The sequence below is a fragment of the Lepisosteus platostomus genome, chromosome 2 (assembly GCF_059453375.1).
Source record: "Lepisosteus platostomus isolate fLepPlt1 chromosome 2, fLepPlt1.hap1, whole genome shotgun sequence".
NCBI classification, from domain to species: Eukaryota; Metazoa; Chordata; class Actinopteri; order Semionotiformes; family Lepisosteidae; genus Lepisosteus; species Lepisosteus platostomus.
This window is the reverse complement of record NC_142612.1, coordinates 5,429,343-5,448,400: the sequence shown is the minus strand read 5'-3', so window position 1 is coordinate 5,448,400 and position 19,058 is coordinate 5,429,343. Positions and strand designations below refer to the sequence as shown.

General features: G+C 43.8%; 1 protein-coding gene and 2 long non-coding RNA genes across 8 annotated transcripts; 2 read left to right on the top strand and 1 right to left on the bottom strand.

Moving 5' to 3' along the window:
* Positions 1 to 29: 29 nt before the first annotated feature.
* On the top strand, positions 30 to 14,304 carry LOC148675771 (uncharacterized). Of its 2 annotated transcripts, XR_015941507.1 has the most exons (4): positions 30 to 113; positions 4,359 to 4,412; positions 12,824 to 12,878; positions 14,229 to 14,304. It is a non-coding gene; the product is annotated as an uncharacterized LOC148675771 (long non-coding RNA). The 2 variants fall into 2 exon arrangements; XR_015941508.1 differs by lacking the exon at positions 12,824 to 12,878.
* ercc5 (excision repair cross-complementation group 5) lies at positions 934 to 19,049 on the bottom strand. 5 transcript variants are annotated; one of them, XM_088647181.1, is made up of 16 exons: positions 18,655 to 19,049; positions 18,298 to 18,406; positions 17,635 to 17,810; positions 16,726 to 16,841; positions 16,527 to 16,619; positions 15,957 to 16,017; positions 14,146 to 14,289; positions 12,889 to 13,096; positions 10,878 to 11,717; positions 10,496 to 10,749; positions 8,875 to 8,994; positions 5,683 to 5,896; positions 4,753 to 4,897; positions 4,342 to 4,542; positions 3,812 to 3,896; positions 934 to 2,047 (listed from the first exon to the last, which is right to left on the bottom strand). In XM_088647181.1, the coding sequence occupies exons 2-16, from the start codon at positions 18,383 to 18,385 to the stop codon at positions 1,532 to 1,534; spliced, it is 3,261 nt and encodes a 1,086-aa protein (XP_088503307.1). In that variant the 5' UTR covers positions 18,386 to 18,406; positions 18,655 to 19,049; the 3' UTR covers positions 934 to 1,531. The 5 variants fall into 5 exon arrangements, with proteins under 5 accessions (XP_088503307.1, XP_088503315.1, XP_088503332.1 ...); XM_088647189.1 differs by having other exon boundaries at positions 18,803 to 19,049; XM_088647206.1 differs by lacking the exons at positions 16,726 to 16,841; positions 17,635 to 17,810; positions 18,298 to 18,406; positions 18,655 to 19,049 and having other exon boundaries at positions 14,146 to 14,222; positions 16,527 to 16,603.
* On the top strand, positions 14,849 to 18,001 carry LOC148675770 (uncharacterized). The gene is made up of 2 exons (XR_015941509.1): positions 14,849 to 14,926; positions 16,550 to 18,001. It is a non-coding gene; the product is annotated as an uncharacterized LOC148675770 (long non-coding RNA).
* Positions 19,050 to 19,058: the final 9 nt, after the last annotated feature.

Below are 19,058 nucleotides of genomic sequence, written 5' to 3'. Positions count from 1 at the left end.
GTACCAGGCAGTTGTTCTCCACTGGATTGTATGACACATTGACAACATCATTTGTTAATTCACCACATGTGCCTTCTACATGGTCATTTGAGTTGCAGGATTTCTGGCACTGTGTGAGTCATATGCCCTTTTACCTGTTATGGTTATGATCAGGAAGACGAAGACAAATATATTTAATAGTGAATTGCATTTTCAGAAAATCCACACCTGGTATTTGGTGTTTTTTTTTAACTCACCTGCTTTTTCATCATAGCAGACAAGGAGTTGAAGTTGAACTACCGATCAGGCTGGGTAGAATGAATAATTTAGCACTGCATTATATGTAAGAGTATACAAGGGGCAGAGGAAGAAATATCTGTGAACTTAGTTTAGTATCTGTTTTCTATTCAAGTCACTTTCTGTCAGGTAAAGGTAAAGGTGGTGGGGAAATATGACATAACGTTTTAGCTTTATGTTTCTTAAAATAAGACCAAAGACACTCTGATGAAGAATTGGGAGATTGATTGCAATAGTTTGGATCCTATAGATTAAGAAGTTTAACAGTTGATGACTTAGCCTTGTTATTTAACTGATTAGATGATTATATATTCACCGTTTTCAACATGCATCAGGAACAGTGCTCTAAACAGGAACACATTTCCAAAGAAATAACTTATGATCCAAATATTTTAGAATTAATCTCAAATTACTTGGGAGGGCTTCCAAGCAGTTATAAATAGTCCAAAAAGCGATTACCTCAGACCCTGATGAGTGTCAAAATATACACGAGCTGGGCAAGAGTGACACTGGATTTATGGGCACATACTAGAAAGAGCAGTGTAATCCCAGGGCTGGATTGAATTCTCTGAAAACTGGCCATGGGTTTTGTAGAACCAGCTGCTACAAGCAAATCAAATCTGTCATAAAGAGCTGAAAATACTTCTTTCTTCACACTTTTTCCCCCAGTGTTTTATTGCTTGTGACAATATCTAGGCTTCCCTAAAAAATAAACGAATAAGCTAAAAACACACACAAGAAAAAACCCTGTGATCATGAATAATCTCAAAAGCTAAATACATAACACAATAGTCTACAGTACATGATTATATTTTTCCAAGTAAAATGCGATTTTCCCATTGACACAAATTATCGCAAGCACCACTCTTTTTTTCTTCTTGAGGTTCGGCATCACAAAGCCTGCCAGCTTTTGTTTTCAAGTGCGAATGTTTGCACCATTCATGGGCACGTCCCAGTCTTCTGAAGAGATGAGCTCAAATTCACTCATCTTACAGACGCGTGCAGGTCTGCTTCAGCTCCTGCCTCGCTTGACGTACTTAAGAAGCAGCTGTCTGCTGAAAACATATTGCAATTTCGAAGTTTATCACCGAAATTCCAAACAGCCAATTCACGTGAATGCATTAAATGTGAATTAAAAAAAAAATTATTTCCTTTAAGTAAAAAAATGTGCATCCCCGCCATCGAGTGTACATAATAATTGTTAGTTCATATCTCACTGCATGAAATAATAATCCCTGCAGTGCAAAACGGTGGTTCAGAGCTTCTGTTTCTTTCTGCCGCGGGGCCCTTTCCTCTGGTGGAGAAACACGGACCGGGCCGTGACCAGCGAGGCCTGGCTGTCCTCCTCGCTCTCCTCGCTCGAGCTGCTGCTGCGGACGGCTCTCGGGGGGCTGAGACAGGCCGTGGGGGCCCCAGGCTTGCCCCCCGCGCGCGCCTGCTCCCCCAGCCTCTCGGGGGGTGGGGACACTTCCACCCAGCCCAGGAACCCTCCTCCTCCTCCTCCTCCTCCTCCGACGGGCTCCTTCTGGTCTTCCGAGCCGCGCTGCGGTTCCGCGGGCCTGGCCCCCCCCGACCCGCCCTTCCCATGCCCCTCTGCGGCAGAGCGGCTGCCCCCCTCCGGGCCCCCGCCCTCGCCCTCGCCCTCCTCTTCCTCCCCCTGCTCCCGCTCCTTCCGCTTGAGGCACGTGACGGCGCGGCGCAGGCGCTGGCTCGCGATGGCCTGCCGCTCCTGCCGCTCCAGGCGGAAGAAGGAGTCAATGCGCAGCTGGGTCTGAAAGGAGGAAGGCGAAGACGGCGCATGAACCGGGAACATTTCTCAGGGCGAGGCGACTTGACCCGCGATAAATCTTCATTGTCCGCCAGCGATACTCTGATCTACGTGTGGTGTTTTACAGCCAGCAACGTAGATAGCACTCCGGTTCGGGCAATTCAAGATGTAACAAGGAAAAAAAATTGATTTCTTCCATTTGGATCTTCAGTAATTCAATAAGAACAGGAAATACAGTATGATAACTGATAATAGTACAATTAAAGTTCCCCTGACTTTTAGGAATACTGTAAAGCAAACTTGCTCACCATGTCCGAGAATGTTACTTAATTTACAGTAAATGCAAGCAAGTATGTGCAGTATGAGGCTGCTTTAGGACTTCATATCTAAATGCATCACTCAATTATACTATTGGCCCTTCAAGGGCTTAACTAGGAGAATAAACTCAACCTGCTCCAACAGAATACAAAAAGCAATTAACACAAGAAAGTTAATAAATGAGAGGAAGCTTTTTATCCCATCCGGCCCATTTGGTAGATAGTAGCTAATTAATCCAAGAAATGCCATCCAATCACATCTTGAATGAAATCATAGTATCAGCTTCAACCATATGGCAGGGTAGTGTGTTCCATACTTCCACAACCCCTTGGCTGAGGTAGCTCCTAATGTTCTCTTTTCTTAAAGCACTTCCACTGCACTGCAATGAACAGTGCTTTGGTTTATTATTTAGGGACCTGTATTTCAAAACCTTTACAGAAGCCAAATGAAAGTTAATTGTGAACAGTGAAGCATCTCTCAGGAAAGCTCTAGTAAGCCTAAATATCAGCTTCAAGGTCATACAGGGACTACACAGAGATGGTTTCCCATAAATGGATCGGATTATTGCCCGATATTTTGTGCTTGTCGAAAAGGTCAGGAAATGCTTGACCGTTGCTGCAAATTACTAGATGAGTCAGAGTGGAAAACAAAGATTCCAAAAGAATGGATCTGGTTTCATGTGGCTTACGCTGCCTCTAATCCACGCCATGTAAATGCATCATAAAACACCAAGTCAGTCTTCACCAAAGAATGATCTGCATCATACTTAGACTAGAGAAAACATGAAACCTTTAAGGACAAGCAATGACTTTGGGGGAAGAAAGTGCATGCTGAACATTGTCTTTAAATCGGAGTGAACTTTAAGGCCATTGCAAAGCACACTTAATAAAATCTGGCTGGCTCAACAACCTTCGTTGTCATAGAAAAATAAAGACGGCAATGTCTTCTAAATCTGTGTCCGAGACAGTGGACTCTTCAATATGGGACCTTTTATTTAATGTGAGTGATAGTTTTATACGGTAGAATAACTTACTGTCCTTCTTAAAGCACCCTATACTGTATAATACAAATTACTCCTTTCATTTTCTTAAACAGCAATTCCTTGCATTTACGTAGAGCTTCTTATGCTATACTGCTTTCTATACAGTCTGAGACATGCTTCAGCACTGAAGCTGCAGCTGCAGCACATACTTGCTGTATGTGACACTCAGTAGCTTTTATGTACCAGCAGCTCCACAGCAGTGGAGAAAAGTATCTGCGTCACCAGCTGAACTACAGATGAGTTTTAGGTAGGCCTTATTGTGTAAACCCAGGACGGAATTTATCCAGGCCACTAAGTTAAACCCCTTCACTTGTATGAATAGTGCCCTGGGATCTTTAAGGCCAAACACTCGGGATATCAGTTTACCACTGAATCAGGTTAGGAGCTCTGGTGAAATGTCACAGTACCTGCTGGGCATTAAGCTGCTTCATGACCGGCATTAGGGTTTCATCTGTTTTCCCCCCATTCCAGCCAAAGCGACTTCTGCAGAATGTTAGCAACATTAAGGAGGATAAAGATATTTACAATCAGCCTTCCTGGCTTCCTAGGCAACAAAAGAGAATCTTTTAATTTCTACCAGGTTTGTGGAACTAGAAAAAGGCTCAACAATCAGTGACAGTGTTAGGTATTTTAAACTGCATGCGTTTTGTCTTTTGAAAAACATCACTACTAGGGTATTCACATTTATGTACATGTATGCATAATTTTGCCGTTTCAATCTCCAGCTATTCCCAAGCTTTGCAAGTGAAGGAATAGGAGAATCTGAAAAGCAGAAGCCCAGGCAACCTTAAAATAGGATCAACAAACGTATCTCTATATCTGTTTATTTACGATGTCCTATTGCCTTGCTTTGCTTTTGTTCCTCTAATCAAATGGGCAGGAATGAGCCGTTAGGAGAAACGCACAAACTGCGGACAAGAGAGATATTAAAGGATATTCTTTAATCTGCTCCAGGTCAGGACGCCCCCAGGAGAATGCGGCTCGGGAGTCGTCCACCACAGGTTTGAGGTAGGCTTGGGACACAGCAGGGTTTGGGAAACCCATGTGCAGCTGAAGGTTTCTCAGCTTCTTCTTCACCTTGGTGTCGTTTGGATTTGGCCTCAGCTTCTTATTCTTCTGAGCTTCAGTCCACCATTCGCTAACCAACCATGCAACACACACCATCAGTAGATAAAGTGGGTGAACCCTAATTATGACACTAGAACATGGACGCACAGGCAAATTTCACAAGGATTTTGCCTGTGCAAGATTTTTTTAAAATTATTATTATTTATGGACGGACAGTTTTTAAGCTCTCTTTGTGTCTCTTTTCTAAAGTCATACACCTGAATAAAAAGTCAAAGCTTACTACAGATTAAAGAGAGGCTCCAGCCCTGGTCCAGGGAATTCATTGAGGATCTCCATGCCTGTGACATAGCCCACTCCTGGGATGCCCTCTGTGTAGTCACTGCCCAACAGATAGGCCAGGTTAATCAACTTGCTCCGGTCCAGACCTGCACGGCAGAATGGGCTTTAAGGAGGTCACAGAAAAAGCTTTTCTTGTTAAATGCAGCATGAAAGTGAAGTTTATGCGAGTATATTTAATGTTTGTAGTCACAGCACAATGTCCATGCAGCCATTCAATCATTTTCAGAAAGCCCTTCATCCTTGGAGATGGGGGTGAGCTGGAGTCTAATCCAGCTGGTGAAGGTTGAAGGGCTACATCTTGGATACCCATCACTGGGCGCACACACACATATGGGGAGATTTAAAACAGTTAGAGATGCCAGTTAACCTAGACAGCAAGTCTTCAGACTGTGGGAGGAAACAGGAGCAGCCTGAGAAAACTCACGTGAAGCCAGGAAGAACATGCAAACACCAATAAAAGCATGTGCCCAGTCCAGCACATAACCCAGGACCCAAGAGTTGTAAGGAAGTGGTACTAACCACCAAGCCTCCTTATAACGTGTAATGATTTTATACATAAATGAGAATTTATGGAGGCTATTGTTGGTCCATCTCTTCATTTAAAGACATACCCTCCATTTTTTGGAAATAGACATACAGATATAAATTTGCTTTATGTTCTTCAAATGACATGAAATTAAGGATTAACCTATATAGGACCAAGGGGGCTCACACCCCCAGCATTAGAAGCACTTACCTGCTGCTTTATTAGCAGCAATTTCCCATTGGCCTTTACCAATCATGGCATCCTAATAATTCCCATTACTCTGTTCTCCCTCCCACTGATAACGGGGATGGCAAACTGGGTGGCCAATCCACTCCCACCACATACCGAGTTGATTTTGGAGATCGACGTATTGGTAGTACTCCACGTATTTGTTGTGGCTGAAGAAGTTTTTATAGACATGTCTCGCCCCAAAGAGCCACACGTCGCTGTCATCAGTTATGGTCCCGTGGGTCTGGTCTGAGAGGTCCAGCAGGGCGCACTGGGCCTCAGCCTCCATGGGGGCCACGATAAAAGGAATACCAAACAGACGCAGCAGCTCCTGAGGATGAGAGACACAGTCATGGAACTGAGAGCAGCGGGATGCTGGTTCACTGGGCTCTCTTTCCAATTGTTCCTTAATGCTCATGTGGGCCTCACCTAGATACAGTGCTTCACAAGGCCTGAGCACACTGAAACTCACGACGTACAGTCTTTATTGTAGCAAACGCACCTCCAGAAGAGATTTCCTCTTCATAAAACCCAAAACTCAACTACCACCTTGAAGGGCTTTACACTCCAAACCCACTAATCTTACCCCTGCAAGAATGAGTCTACTAACCTTTCACCACTTATCCAGTTCATTCAGTAATTAATACCCACTGTGGCTATTTACAGGAATTAGAAGCCTATGGAGACCTCTAGTGGCAGGTCAGCAGTAATAGCAGCCTATTGTACACCCGTCCTACCCCATTTACAAAAAATGGTGAGTCGCGGATTAAACACCTTGCTTGATCTCGCCCAAGGAAGCAGTAAGTATTGCTCTCAAAACTCTCAAAAATGAGAAGCATCTGCACTGCTCACACTCACCTTCATTTTCAGCCTGTGGTCCTCAAAAACTCTTATGGCACTCCTTCACTGTTGAAAATACTGCTGCTTGACAATCAAACCTTCAGAGCATGCCATTAGACTACCAGGAGTTAGAGGCCAGTCATCTGGGGAAATACTGCGCTCTGACCTCTGCTGTTGCTACAATGCTGCTGTGAGTGTTTGTGGATGCCAATGAACAGAAGTTCAGAGAGCACGGATAGCTTGCCAGTCCGTGGATGGGAAGGCTTGCATAGTCCTCGCCTCTCCCAAGAGGGCACAGGGGACTGCAGCAGCACTGGGACAGTATTTTCTTTTATCCAAATTGGAGAGTACAAGAAGGAAAAACAACTGACTATTCTAAAAATACATAAACCTACAGTGAATACGCATGCAGTACATCTCTAGAAAAGTAATTTTAAATTCCATACATTTAGAAATAAGAAAAAGAATTCCTTGCATTTGTACAGTGCTTTTCATCCCAAAGGATCCCAACGCACTTTACACAGAGAGGGACCCACTTCTTCCACTGCTATACAACAGCACCACCCACAACGCAACACAACTGGTGAGGAAATGATAGGAATACCACTGAAAGTTTGGGATTTGAAGCATACTGTAGTGAAAAGAAATCTAAAATACGGTCATGAGATAAATTCAAAAGTTTAACAGAAAGTATTCAGGTCAATGTGAATGCTGAATGCTGCATCAATCCATTATACTGTCTAGAGAGAGGAACAACAACAAACACTATCTCAAAAAATGTAGGACACTTTTAAATATGTAATAGAAACAAAAATCATCCAACAGCGTTCTGCAGTTTGAAGAGAGAAAAGCCCCAAAGGTGATATGATACCTCTATAAACAACTCCAGCATAACACCATAACGAGGCATGTCACATTCAAAGCGACTGTCTGAACATGTCACCTTAAATCTTCACTGCCAGTCAGGCCAACTTGCCATTCCAGCAGATTAAGAGATCAAAGACAGAAAAGCAGGCCTGAGCCCACCTTTCAACAGCTCCCTCCAACCCAAACAATACAAGACACAAGGAGTCATCAATAACGGGCAAGCAAGGCTGCAGTATCATGTGAAAACGTTCCAAAAATATTTCACCAGGTTTAATTGGTAGGAACTTTAATACCACTTCTAAGGTAGTAAAAGTCTATAAAAGGATTCCCATGTAGAATATGAATGTTTTTTATTGCCACTTAGCAAAACCCTTGAGAATGTCTGTGAGCTGTCAATCGTGTCATTCAGGTGGAAAATTTCAAACAAAGTGACTTGCAATTTATTGATACATCACAAGAGCACATTTCACCACACAGCGTGCACTAATTGAAGTGAAAATGCAGCCAGCTTCTTTAGTTACGCTAAGAGAAATTATTAAATAATTTAACTTCTACCTACATTTTCCTTCAGAAAACCATTTCTGAAGATCTTGCAGCTTTTTTTTTTTTTGATTGTGCTGAACCAGCAAAGGGACGATGTAAAATAACACCAACAAAACTGCTTATCTTTAACCTATTTTCATAATTTGGATGTCCACCAAAAGAGCACTGAATGCTTTAAAAACTCAACAAAGGTAGTAACCCAGTACGAGGAGGATTGAAATCATGTGTATTATTTCTTTGCTCTTTCCAGAAATTTGAATTGGAATATACTGACTCATAGGGTGCCACTGGAAATAATTCTGTCAGAAGGACAGTCTTATTTATGATCCAGGTGTTGCCTGGTACGAAGCACCTGGGACGAGGGGCATGACTGAGGCTGATCTCTGCCACCAAGGCCCTGGTCCATACTCAGCCTAGCAGACAGCACAGAGAAGAACTGTCTGGTGATGTGTCCCTGGGACAGCTATGCTCTATTGGGTTAGTGTCTGATGATAAAGAAGCACCAGATGACTTTGTCCATTGTCCAGGGAGTATATATTCAAAAAGGTTTTGCATGACAATCTTTCAAATGTTGCCAGGAAACTTTTGCCTACATAGCAATGTAACACTCGTTTCTCATTCAATTCTGTACACATTTTCTACAGAAGGATCCCGGGCTCCTTTACATATCATCCCATCACTGAAGTGCACCATGCACTTGATTAGGTGGAGAAGTGAGACACAATATCAATGATTACACCAGAGGGAGAAATTGTTGTTAGGCCAAATTAAGCAATGGTAGACTTGCAATTTAGTTGTAAACCAGGGATTGTCCTGGCTTCGATAGCCACAAGTAGTCAGCAGTTCATTTTAATGTTTCTCCTGAAGAAAAACACCTTGCTATAATACTGAACTAGAGTATTGCTGCAAAATGTATGATTTAGACAAAAGGCTGTCACCTGCTATTTCTCCTCACCATGAGAAAACCATTATTCCTTTAGATGTCACATTCAAGTATAGAGCAGTCCCAGTTCAATGAGGCTAAGCAATGGTGTTTTGGGGGACAGGAAACACTCTCACCTGGCTTTCCAGGTACATCTGCCCGGTGACAGTGGCAGCGATGCGCTCTTGCTGCTGTTTCTGAGCCTGCAAACTGCTTTGCTGGGTTGACAGGCTGCTCTCCAGCATCTCCAGCTCCTCCTGAGCAAACACAAGTAAAACCCAACATGATACATCATTCTTCAGATCATTCTTGCAGGGTACAGTATCAATTCCGAGGTCAAAAGTAACAGTTCATATATTTCTTCAACATTTTATAATTTGAACAAGAAGACCATGTACAATCAACGAACTGACTTCTACAGTACCCCTTATAATCAACAACTCCCACATACTGTCAGCTGCATGTCTGAATATGTGTCCTCTCGGTGAAATGTATTAAGATTGTGAAGACAGCTGGTTTGTCATGGCCTACTGGCACAATGAATAATGTCAACTACTGCAGGTTCTTTGCTTTGAGTTATGCGTGTCTGTATCTACGATGTCTCTGCTTTTTTTATGTCATCGGATTGAGGGAGCTGTAATCTATATTAAATTTCATAACCCCTTCCCCAGTAGGACTGGAAGCTGTTCTGATCCCAATAGGTGTGGGAATTCTGGGATTAGATTAGTTATTTAGGGACGAGTACTGGTCTGATCCCGGGAGCATTTCTTGCAGTGCAGCAGACTGTGCATTGTCTCCGTCTCTGCTCCCGCTGTTGGCAGCCTGTCCTCTCAAGCTTGCCAGCTTCCATGGCCAGCCTGTGGCTCTGAGCGTGTACTTCAGCAGGGTCTGCTTGTGTTTTTGTTTCTCGCCCTGGTTAGATACGCAGCCAGTTTATTGTGTATTGTGCTTTAAGGACATGATCGCTCTTTTCTGGCTCTTGGTTAGGGACTTGGCTTAGCAGGACTTTGTGGTGGTAGGAATTCTGGTCGCTGCATTTTAGGTATAGACAATAATTTTATTGCTCTCTGTTACATATTACTTAGCAGTGAGTATCAACTTAATTCTGCCCTGCACACACTACTTGGGACGTATGAAGAATGTTTTTACAGAACTCACTGAGATTTCTATGTGATGTCTCATTCTGTGTAAACCTGATCTGTGATTGGACACTTCACTGCCAAAAAGGGCAATATTCAGAGGCACATATTTGTGGTGGGGTTGGTATTACATTGCCTCCTTATTATGGAGTAGAAAGACCTAGATGTATTCTCGTTCAATGCCCACAATTACTTGATCTTTCAATTTTCAGACCAAGGTATGTGTAGCTGGTTATATGATCCTATGTGTCATTATTCAGTATGAAGGGGTAAGGTATTAGTTTTCCTCAGATATGTCTTTGTCTTGGAAAACCATAACTATGGTCTTGTCCTGACATACTGTCAGTGCCAAAGTGTTACTTTACTCCTGACCTACAATACTAGTATTACATCCTGCAGTCCCAAAGCAAGGCTGCAAAACAGTAATGGGTGCATTGTTGCTTTAAAAAAACAAATATGCCACAAAGCATATTAAAAACTTCTCATAATTAAGGTTTCAGGAAAAGAAATCGACAACTGAACACCTGTCTGAGGATCCTATCTATATGGACAGAACAGGCAAACTATTTGGTTAAGTCTGTCTCCCCCGGCTGGCAACAACAGCAAAACAGCACATTACCAGACTAATGTCTTCCCACTCGTTAACAGTAGCTCCGTCCTCGTCGTCAGACCGCCTTTCAGCTCTGTGCTGTACTTCCATCTCGATCTCATCAGCACAGTCCTGCTTAGAAGCAGAGGGGTCACCAGGCACGTCATGGGGCTCCTCCACCACTCGGATAGATCCCTCCGAGGCACCCTCGACGTCTGCCTTCCCAGCGAGGAAAGAGCCCGACTCTTCTTCCTCCTCTTCCTCAGATACCTCAATAAAACTCCCTATTTTCATTGCACAGGTAAACATGGAACGAGAGAAAAATGTCAGCACCCTTACCTTCTCGTAGTTATCACAAGTGCGACACAAAAAGGACCAAAAACAGAAGCCCAGAAATAAAGCCTCTCGTTACCTTCTAAATCGCTCTCTTCACTTGTTCGTTCCGGTCCTTCGTTTTCAAGGCCGCCCGCGCCTGGACCCCGAGGATTTCCGGGAAGTGTGTCGTCAAGTGGAGGAACAGAGATAACTGGCGACCCTGCCACCTTTAACAACTCCCCCCAGCCAGTCTGATCTGTTTTCTGTGAAAGACCAGGTGCTGCTGATTTGTGACCCGAAGGTTCTTCCCTCACATCAAGACTGGAGGTCTGGGGAGGCTCCCCGTCTACAAGAGTGTCTGCTCGTGTGTCCCCATTTCCATCCGTTTCCTGTGCGACCCCGGTCTCAAAGGGTACGCTTTCCGTGGCAGGTGTGCTTTGCGTCGCTAGGAAGGAGCGGAAAGCTTTATTCCTCTCCCCTATGGCCTCCACCATTTCTTCATCAGAGCTGCTGACGTCAATCACTTCTCTGACATCTTGGCGTGAGTTTCCAGAGGGTCCACTGACCCGGTTCTCTTTATCTTTGTCTTCGGTAAGTGCGCTCTGAATGGCCTGCATGGTCCGAGGCGACAGTCCTCCAGCACCACTTCCAACGGCCTGTCCTGCTCTGCTTCCTGTGGCCTGAACCTCGTCCTCCGAGCTGCTGTCCAACAGCGCTGCCTGAATGGCCTGAAGAGTTCTGGGGGACGGAGGTGCAGGGGCTTCTGCCTGTGGCGCCGTGGGGTGTCTGAGGGCGGAGTGGGGCTCTGCCTCCAGATTCTCCTCAGAACCCGGATGCCACAGGACCTGCTCAGCTCCGACACCTCGAGCCTTGGATGTGCCCGCTGAGGGTAACACCGCGGCTTTGTCTTCTGAAACGTCCTCACGTTTCTTTGACCCTGCAAGAGCCATTAGAAGGTAAAACAAATTTTTAGTCACACCCTTTCAATGTCAATTTTGGATCCATCATGGTATATTTCAGGGCCGAAGCAACTCTCATCATGCAAGACATTAATGGTGAACACATTTTTTACCCCCCCCCCCCCACTAGGGGTAACATAGGACATCTATGTCCTATGTCCACTCAAAACAAACGGAATACAGAACAAAAATATTGCCCCTACTCCACCTCCATATACCCCCGCCACCTCCATACATTCCAATCAAGTACCCACAAAACAAACTCAGGTGCAAGAGAAGGCCTTCACTGCACCAGTGGCAGCACCCCTCGGCTTCACTGTACCCCCATAGGGACCATGGATACGAGCAGTGGGGAACTCCGTCAAGATGACATGAAAAACGTGGGGCTTGCTGCAGCCTCCAGAAGAGCAAACCTCATATGTCCTATATGCGGTCTCAATAAATAAGTCCTGTTTATGCTTCATTAGGCAACCGTTGCTCAGAACTCGTTGCTTCCCCTCATAGCCATCTTCAAGCTTAATTACCCTGCTGACAGCTTTGTTGACATTCGGCATAGTTTTTACGAGCACATTACGCGAATCCAGATCAGAAACTAACTGCCTGAAAAATTATCATTCATTCATTTATCATTCACGTTCTCAGACAGTGGAGCAGTGCTGGTGATCCTGGCCAATGCCTCCTTTTTCACCAGCTGGGTGCGCTCACCCACTGACAAGTATTGCAACGGCAGCTGTCTTACAGAAATCTGGAAAATCGTTTTTCTTCTTTGTTGAAGAAGAAGGGGGAGAAGATCAACTTCTGTTTCTGCTCAATATCGAATAAAAGTGACTTCTGGGGCCAAAAAAATCAAGAAAGCGCACCCAGTAACAGGAGCTCCATTCTTCCGTTACCATGCTGCTGTACCACTCATGTGATCTGACATTTCTCATAAGTATGAGTTTAAAGTTGACTTTGGTGCTAATGCTGCCGTTGTGTTATTTTGTTTACTTATACTCAGTTCAGCTCAGGAGAATTATCTTTTCACCCCTCAGGTCAACTGCACATTTGAATTTATGTCACATATCGAGCACATATTTTCCCACAGGGATCCGCCTTTCCCGAGCTGTGCTACGCGTGTTGGCGGCCGAGCAGGAGCCCTGGTGAGTGTACCTTTGATGAGGATGTAGTGGGAGGTGTCCTCCGACACCAGTCGCCGTGTCTCCACGTCCCGGTCCCCGCCTGCCTCCGCGCTGCTCTCTATGGAAATCACTCCTGAGCTCTGATGGTTCAACTCCTTCTCCACCTTCTCGATACGGTGGTTGAGGCTGTTCCTCTTCAGCAGCCCAGCCAGTTGGTACTTGGAGAAATCTGTGGATTCCTGGGGAGACAAAATTAACATTTTGACAGGTCACGGGGACTCCCCTCCACCACCACCAGTGTGCAACCTCACCTGGATGAAGTGACGGCAGCCACAGTGCGCCAGCACTCTCACCACACACCAGCTCTCAGTGGGGAGGAGAGCAAGAATGATGAAGCCAGTTCTTAGATGGGGATTATGAGGAGGCCATGATTGGTAAAGGCCAATGAGAAATTTGGTCAGGACACCCAGGTTAACATCCATACTCTTTTCAAGAAATGCCCTGGATTTTGTAATGACCACAGAGTCAGGACCTCGATCCCATTGTCTCATTTGAAGGACGGTGCCTTTTTTACAGTATATTGTCCCTGTCACTATACCAGGGCATTAGGACCCGCACAGACCACAGGGTGAGCACCTCCTAGTGGCCCCACTAGCATTTCTTCTAGTACCAACCTTGGCTTTCCCAGGAGGTCTCCCATCCAGGTACTGTACTGGCCAGGCTCACATAAGCTTAACTTCATTTAAAAATAAATTCAAAACCAATCAATCCCTGTAAGATTCCTTTTAACACGTACTTCTAACGGGTAATAGCACAAGTCAATGATCCTGTATATGTGTTTTTAAAAAAGCAATGTTATCTCGTTATGCATCAAGTAAAAATTTAATTGATTTACTTGGAAAAGTGAGGGAAACTGCCTTACCAGTTGCATGAAGGGGGAACTTTAGCACAAGCCCAGTGTCAAATTCAGCCAAGTTAGCACCTCTACTTTTTCAAAACCTGCCATGGGTTATTTAATGACCTTACTAAAGTATAGGCAGGAGATTGGTTGAATATCACATCCAAAGGAGGGTACCTTTTATACACCACAGAGTCCTCTGGTCACCATTCTCAGTTAATCCTTTAAACATTTAACCTACTACAACAGTAATTTTCTCTCACCTATACACACCTGAAGAAGGCTCCACAGCCTAAACGCTGAGTATTTTATATTCTACTTTTCAGCACAGAATTAGCAACTATATATTCGTTCTTGGAACAACAGAGGACACCAGTTTTTACTTTGTACCTCAGGAGGTGTTTCAAACAATGTTCGTCTCCGCTTGCTGGACTCCTTCATATCCTTTAAGATCTCGTGTTTTATTTCTGCAGGTAAGAGAGCAAATTCTTCAGAATCTATGTCCATGGAGTTGGGATTCTCAAATATTTCTTCCTGTTGAAAGAGAGGGAAACATTACTATTTTGTACATTTATTACGCAGTATTTTAGTACATTTCCCTCTTTGGATTTTCAGGCAAAGCAGGTTAATTTTTTTGAGGACATCTCTGTAGCATATTCTTTAACTACCAAAGGGATTGTATTCACGCAAAGATTGATCGAGAAGATTCAGGTGTGCGTTGGTCTTTCTGCATATCCTGAGAAATAAAAACATTCTACAAGAACTACAAGGAAATGTCTTGCCCATTGCAAGCAATTATTCTGCAATACATGGGTACCCATACAGGGGTAGATCAGTCAGTAGGCTAAAGAACATTTTTTCCAGTTATCCAACAAATACAGTTAACCTGTACAGTTGGAAATTTCTATTTCTGCTGCACAACGCTTCTATGGATACCTTTAATACAATACTGATTTATCCCTGTGTCTGTCTTTCATCTCCAGCTCGCTGTCACAACTGAAGGTCCCGTCTCAAAAAGCTTTCATCACACTCTATGTGCTGCTCTGAGAAAGACCAAGACTCTCGGAGGCAAAAGACATTATTTAACTCTATGATGACACACGCCAACATGTGACAAGGAAAGAAGGTGCAGTGATACTGAGGAACGTTTTTTGAATTGTTACGATATATGGTACATTCAGATTTTCAAAAGTGTTTTGCTAAGGTTCCTCAAAAAAAAAAAGATTCGTTTGAAAATTGCAGGCAGGAGGTATCCAAGGAAATGCATGTACTGGGATTAAGAACTGACTCATGAAGAGGATCACTGAGGATGTATGATGTTTTCATGCAGCTCAATATAAAGGAGCTCAATATAAGGAAATATTCAAGAATATTCTTCTTGAAGAAGAATAAGGCTTAGCTAATACTAACACATCACTTACAGCTTCTAGACGGCACATGGTAGTAATAAAAAGACAAGTAACTTTACTTAAGTGTCAAATTTAAACAAAGGGATGCTATGCTGGAATTCTACAATGCACAAGTAAGCCCTCCTTTAGAACACTGTGTACAATTTGTGTATTTTTTTTGTACATAATATGAAAGAGATATTGGTGCTCTTGGATCAGTCTAAAGAAGTGTTACCAGTTACATTTTGGTGCACAGCAGAATGCCCTGCTCTGAGAAGCTGTCCTTAAACTAAAAAGTGCTGAGCAGAGAGTCAGAGGACCTGATTTAAAATGTCAAAATTTTCAAGGGCACCGATGACGTTAACTTAGTGAACTTCTTTAGGATCAACGGGGAAACACAGACCAGAGGGCACAAGAGGAAGTCAGTACAACTGGGAATAGGGGGCCCATTTCTAACAGCTGGGGTTGTGGGAGACTGGAGCAAACTAAGCAGTCGCGCTGGTGAAGCTGATACCCTGGCGCCTTCCCAAAAACAGCTGGATGGGATCCTAAAACCAGTGAGCTAGGTGGCCTCCTGTTGTTTGTAAACATTCGTATGTGGTGACATCATGGGCCGAGCAGCAGCACAGGAATAACTCAGGGAGCAGATGACAATGTTTTAATAATAGGGCACTGATAACCATACGAGGCAGCAGGAGAGTGTGGACTGAGCAAGGGGGGTTGCTCACTTGCTCTCATATAATGGAGTAGAAATAAAAACACTTTGACACCATTAAAACCCCCGTTTTCTTGTGTATACCGACAAAGGCGTACCTGAAACATTCGCCTGTTGTTTGCAGTCTCCTCCCACTCTTTTTCAGCTTCTTCTTCTGAGCTGTGTGAACAGTGGCAGGTCGCTTTAGAGACGGCAAGCTTTGCTTTTACAATAATTACCCAGCTTGGGTCCCACTCTTCTCAGGGGAGGCTGACATTGTTTAAATGTTGGTACTCAGCTTGAAGATGATGGGAAAAGTGGAAAAAAAAGGATATCTTGCCCCAATCGAGCAATCTTTCGAGAGCTAGTTCTCTGTACACTTTTGAAGAAGCCAAACACGTTTCTGTAACAGAACACTTATTAGCAAGGGTCTGCCATCTAGAGGTGCATCACAATTAACACAATGCAGCCCTGCAAGTAATTTGCTGAAAGGGTAACCTGCCGTTGCATGCAGCCGTTTTCTATGATGAAGCAAAAGAAAACCGTTACCTAAACTTTTGGAGCATGTTCAATATTTAAACTTTACCTGAAAAAAAACACACGAAAACAGTATAAAACACAGGCTAAATAAGTTGTAAATAAAAAAAAGGTCTTGAGAGTTTAACTCTGCTGATTTAAGTACATCTCACCTATTTTTCTCCTTCTCTTCCAGCGCAGGTAAAACATAGATATCGTCCACTTCCTCGCGCCGGACACTGGAAATGCTGGGCAAGGGCTCCTTACTATGACAGGCAATAAAACAACACAAGGTAGACGCAGGGATATATTACCAGCTGTTACCATCTTGTTACCAGCAATGTGTGGGTTAGATCCAACCAGAAGATTCACCTCCTGTCTCCGAGCGCAGCTTTTATGGCCTGTCTTTTCAGGAAGGTTCTTAAGAGTTTCTCTGAGGTCTGCTTCGATTCCTTAGTCACTTCTTCCTTCCTTTGTCTTCTGATGGCCTACAGAAAGAGACAGATGACATCCCCTCACCATCTGGCCTCTTTGATTCACAGCTTTATAGTAAGAAAGACTTGAAACTATTCCACTGTCTTTTGTGGATTGGGACTGCCAGATCATTTGTACGGCTTTCTGGTTCCTTCCCAGATATTTTTGAAGTTCAGTTAAAAAAATAATTTTCTATGATGAGCATTTCACTCTGAACATCCCCCATATACAGCTGCTGTCAATAAATAATTAATATTTCCTTACACTTATAGGGTGCTTTTCTGGACACTCCACTCAATGGGCAGCACTCACTTGAATGATAAGACGACAGTCAAAGGGCACCAGTGCACTCACCACACATCAGCTATCAGTGGAGAGTAGAGCAGAGTGATGAAGCCTGTTCATAGATGGGATTAATAGGAGCCCATGATTAGTAAAAGCCAGAGGGAATTTTTGCCAGGACTCTGGGGTTAACACCTCTATTAATTTTGAGAAACACCCTGGGACTTTTAATGACCACAGGGAATCAGAACCTCAGTTTTACATCTCATCCGAAGAATAGCACTCTTTTTGTTTTACAGTACAGTCCCCGTCACTATACTGGGGCATTAGGACCACAGGGTGAGCACACCCTACTGGTTCCACTAACGCCTCTTCCAGCAGCAGCCTTAGTTTTTCCCCAGGAGTCTCCCATCCAGGTACTGGCCAGGCTCACACCTGCTGAGCTGCAGTGGGGCTGCCAGCTGGGAGTTGCAGGGTGAAAGAGCTCCCCCAGCAGGCAGTTATCGGACTATCCCCCTGACGTACCAGTGTCTGCTTTTTGAGCTGGGGTGCTTCGCCATCAAAGACGAATACTGGCCGTATCCGGAAAAACAGGAGCTTGCAGAGCCGGTTGAAGAGGGTGAGGAGGTGGGCGTTCTGCACTGCATTCCCATCGCGGTCCCGCAGGCCCTTCACAGCCTGGTTCAGCCAGATGCTGATGTCTGAGCGCAGTGTTGAGGAACCCTGACCTTCCTGGCTTCCAGCACGTCACATGAGCAGTCAATTCCAAAACAGTACTTTTACACCAGGTCACAGAATGAATCTGTTCGGATTTGAATAAAGTGGATGTTGGACTTGTGGTATTTTCAAAGTGCTAATATAGAAAATAAAACTAAGTAGCAAAATAAAACAATGCATTGTCTTGTGCTCATTATGGGAATAGGGGCAACAGTACTAGGCAGTGTCCCTGGACTCAATGGATGAAACAATGAAAATGTTTTGGAAAACATGTAACAAGAGGTACAGAACGTATCCTGTAATTATTTTTACACCCCCCAAAAAACCTTCATACAGTGTGAAGGGGTTTCTTAAAAAATGTTTATGCAGGATGTATAGGGTTAGTTCAGTTCAGTTTATTTGTCATATGCACAAGTGCAATGAAATGCAGGGTTAATGTAAGAAAAAAAAGGGTTTGTGCATGAAGGATACCGACAGCAAGGATTTTCCCCTCCAAAGTCTCAGGATTGATAGGTTTCCCAGTGCACTCCAGCAGCTTCCACAAACCCTGTACTCCCATTGTGCTTCACACCTGTTATTCCTGAGAAACAACACAGAAACAACATGATCTAAGTAGAAGAGGAAGCTGTACAAGTTTAGAACATAGATCCAGAGCGATTCATAAACGACTTTGATATAGCTTGACAAACATTAAGGTTTAAGAGGTCTTACGGTCTCAGTTTCCCCTGTTTATTACAACAGATCTCAAATGCTGCCTGTGGTTAAACAGTGAGCTGTTTATTCAAGCTAAGCAAGTAAACTGTGGATAAAATGCACATAATATCTTACCTGATCAAATGAGCAATAGCCACCTTGCTATTATTTTCACATCCAGTCCACGTCTATAATATAAAACAATGTAGCAACCGATGGCCTCATTCAACAATTCCTATTTATTCAGATCTCCTTGTGTAACGATATATTCGTCCCCACTCACCCTTTTCTTCTCACACAATTGTTCCACCCGGGGTTTTGCACCCATTTCCTGCAAAACTGGCCTTTTGTAACCTAAGGCCATAATCCGGGCGAGTTATAATTTTGAAAAAAAAATATAAGCACGAACGCACACACCTAGGCAACCACTCTCTTTACTTAAAAAGATAATAAATCTACTTCTACTTGTTTGTCGTGTAGCACAGCCTTCATTTTTTGTGTACGTCTCCCCCGATAGGCTCAACAGTACTACAGCGTCA

Coding starts and splice junctions, on each gene's coding strand:
- ercc5 (XM_088647181.1), bottom strand. CDS start 18,385: ATGGGAGTACAGGGTTTGTGGAAGCTGCTGGAGTGCACTGGGAAACCT. Junction 13,097..14,145: donor TGTTTGAAACACCTCCTGAG/GTACAAAGTAAA, acceptor TTGTCTCCCCAG/GAATCCACAGATTTCTCCAA. Junction 8,995..10,495: donor AGTGGGAAGACATTAGTCTG/GTAATGTGCTGT, acceptor GTGTTTGCTCAG/GAGGAGCTGGAGATGCTGGA.